General features: G+C 41.9%; 1 protein-coding gene across 1 annotated transcript in view; it reads right to left on the reverse strand.

Annotated features, from left to right (window-relative positions):
• The window catches only part of LOC101573528 (U3 small nucleolar RNA-associated protein 4 homolog), a 27605-nt gene continuing 25761 nt past the window's right edge, over positions 1-1844 (reverse strand). Inside the window, exons 12-13 of the mRNA XM_023709195.1 lie at positions 813-923; positions 1-207 (exon numbers count right to left, since the gene is read on the reverse strand). Of these exons, the coding sequence (XP_023564963.1) occupies positions 91-207; positions 813-923 (228 nt within the window). The 3' untranslated portion in view covers positions 1-90. The remainder of the gene's footprint in view (positions 208-812; positions 924-1844) is intronic.

Below are 1844 nucleotides of genomic sequence, written 5' to 3' on the forward strand. Positions count from 1 at the left end.
TAGGCCTAAAGAATAATTTTTTTATTGTCATCATTTGTGAAAAAAAAACAGGGTGGACAGTTCAAGGAAGGACACAGAGTGTGCCCTGTTTTAGGTTCCAAATTTCTTCTTTTTGATAGGTGGTGGGAGCTGAGCGATGATATCATCAAGGGGCCGTTCTACTGCCACAAGTGTCCTTTCATCCAAAAGATCCATGAAGAGTAAGGGCTGCAGAGAGATGACAATGATGCCGCCAAGTGGTTATGCTTTAGGACAAAGCTAAAAACCTTTTCAAAGTTGAAGGATCTAAGCCATACAATCTTTCCAACCCTCAGACTCAAAAGAGTTGGAAAGATTGTGAGCTTGTAACTGAGTTTGCTCAAAAGTATGCTTGTGGGACTTCTGAGTGGGGCCAGGCAGTTTTAGTTTTATGTACAATGAAAACACTAGTCAGAATAAAGAAAATCAAAATACATTCAATGACTTCCATTTGCTTGAAATTTATGTTTTAGAATATTCTTCAACTACACTGAAAATCTAGCTTTCAAACTAACAACTCCCTACACATATACACCTAAGCATTAACATCACGTTCCACAACATACGGCTTTCACTGAGTTAAGTATGATGTATCTTCCTTGTAACTTACTAGGTTACAAGGACATTGCAAGAACAATGAAATACAGACATAAGCAACACGACCTCAGGAAGTTCTCTTATGTAGCACAAACTGGGCGCTCAGCCTATACAATGAAGAAGCTCTACTGCTGAGTTTATTCTGTTATTATAATATAAACAATCAACCATCTAGAATGTATTCTAAGATATTTTACCTTGTATTTCTTAGAAATTTTAAAGGCATGGGCTGTGCGCCTCCGGAAAACATCCGACTCATTCGTAGGAGGAAGTGGATTGTAGAGTACTGTTTTGTCATTTGGAAGAGGCTAAAAAGGCAAGGACATAGCATTTAAAGTGTTACCTTTATTGGGCTTCTATAGAACAAAAGACTAGCAGTTTTTCGGGCCAACACCATCTTCCCACTATCATGTTACACACTCACTGCCTCCCTGAATTTTCTCTACTTCAGGAAGAGCTATAGCACTCCTCCAGCCACTGAGTTCCAGCCCCAGAGTGTGGTACTCTATGCCAACAAGAGCAAAGGGCAACTGGGGCCTCCGGTCAGTAATGCTGTTAGAACACACAGGCACATGCAGAGCTCAGCTGTAGCAGGATCTGTGCTTTCCAGATGCTTCCTTAACCAGATCACAGAACGGCCAAACGACTCAAATTTCCCCAAGTAAAACCTCAACAGAAATCACTTCCACTGTTGTCACCAACACTTGAGATGGCCACTATGTAAACAAAGAATAGTTCATCTCCATCTTCTGTGGAAAAATAGTACAGCCCAATATGAGGAAAGGCTTGGGAAAAAGCAATCTGAGCTGAGTTACAGGAGGCAATCGAGTGGGAGGGGCCCTTCCTGCATCGCTCATCTCACAGAAGGCACTTGTCAACGGCTGTGCTTCCCACACCCAAAGGATACAGGGCCCAAGAGATGAGTTTCAACGATAGCTTCCTGCACACATCTCCTTTAGAGCCATCTGCTGCTTTCCCCACGCTCCTTTCCACCCCCACTTTCACAGATACACCCAAAGAGCCAGGGTCAGTTTTAATTTAAGCTCAAAGTACATTGTAGGCAAGACCAGGGCCCACAATGCTCCTAGGAAAGAAAATCTTTGCCCAGAAAGACATATAAATTAGGAGTGAATCAAAGCAGCAGGAGGAAAAGAAGCTAGAATCTCAAACTGAAGAAAATATTTCCATCCCACCTATATAAATATATATGTATGTGTGTGTGTGTGTGT

This window comes from Octodon degus, unplaced genomic scaffold (assembly GCF_000260255.1).
Source record: "Octodon degus isolate 3935 unplaced genomic scaffold, OctDeg1.0 scaffold00011, whole genome shotgun sequence".
Lineage (NCBI taxonomy): Eukaryota > Metazoa > Chordata > Mammalia > Rodentia > Octodontidae > Octodon > Octodon degus.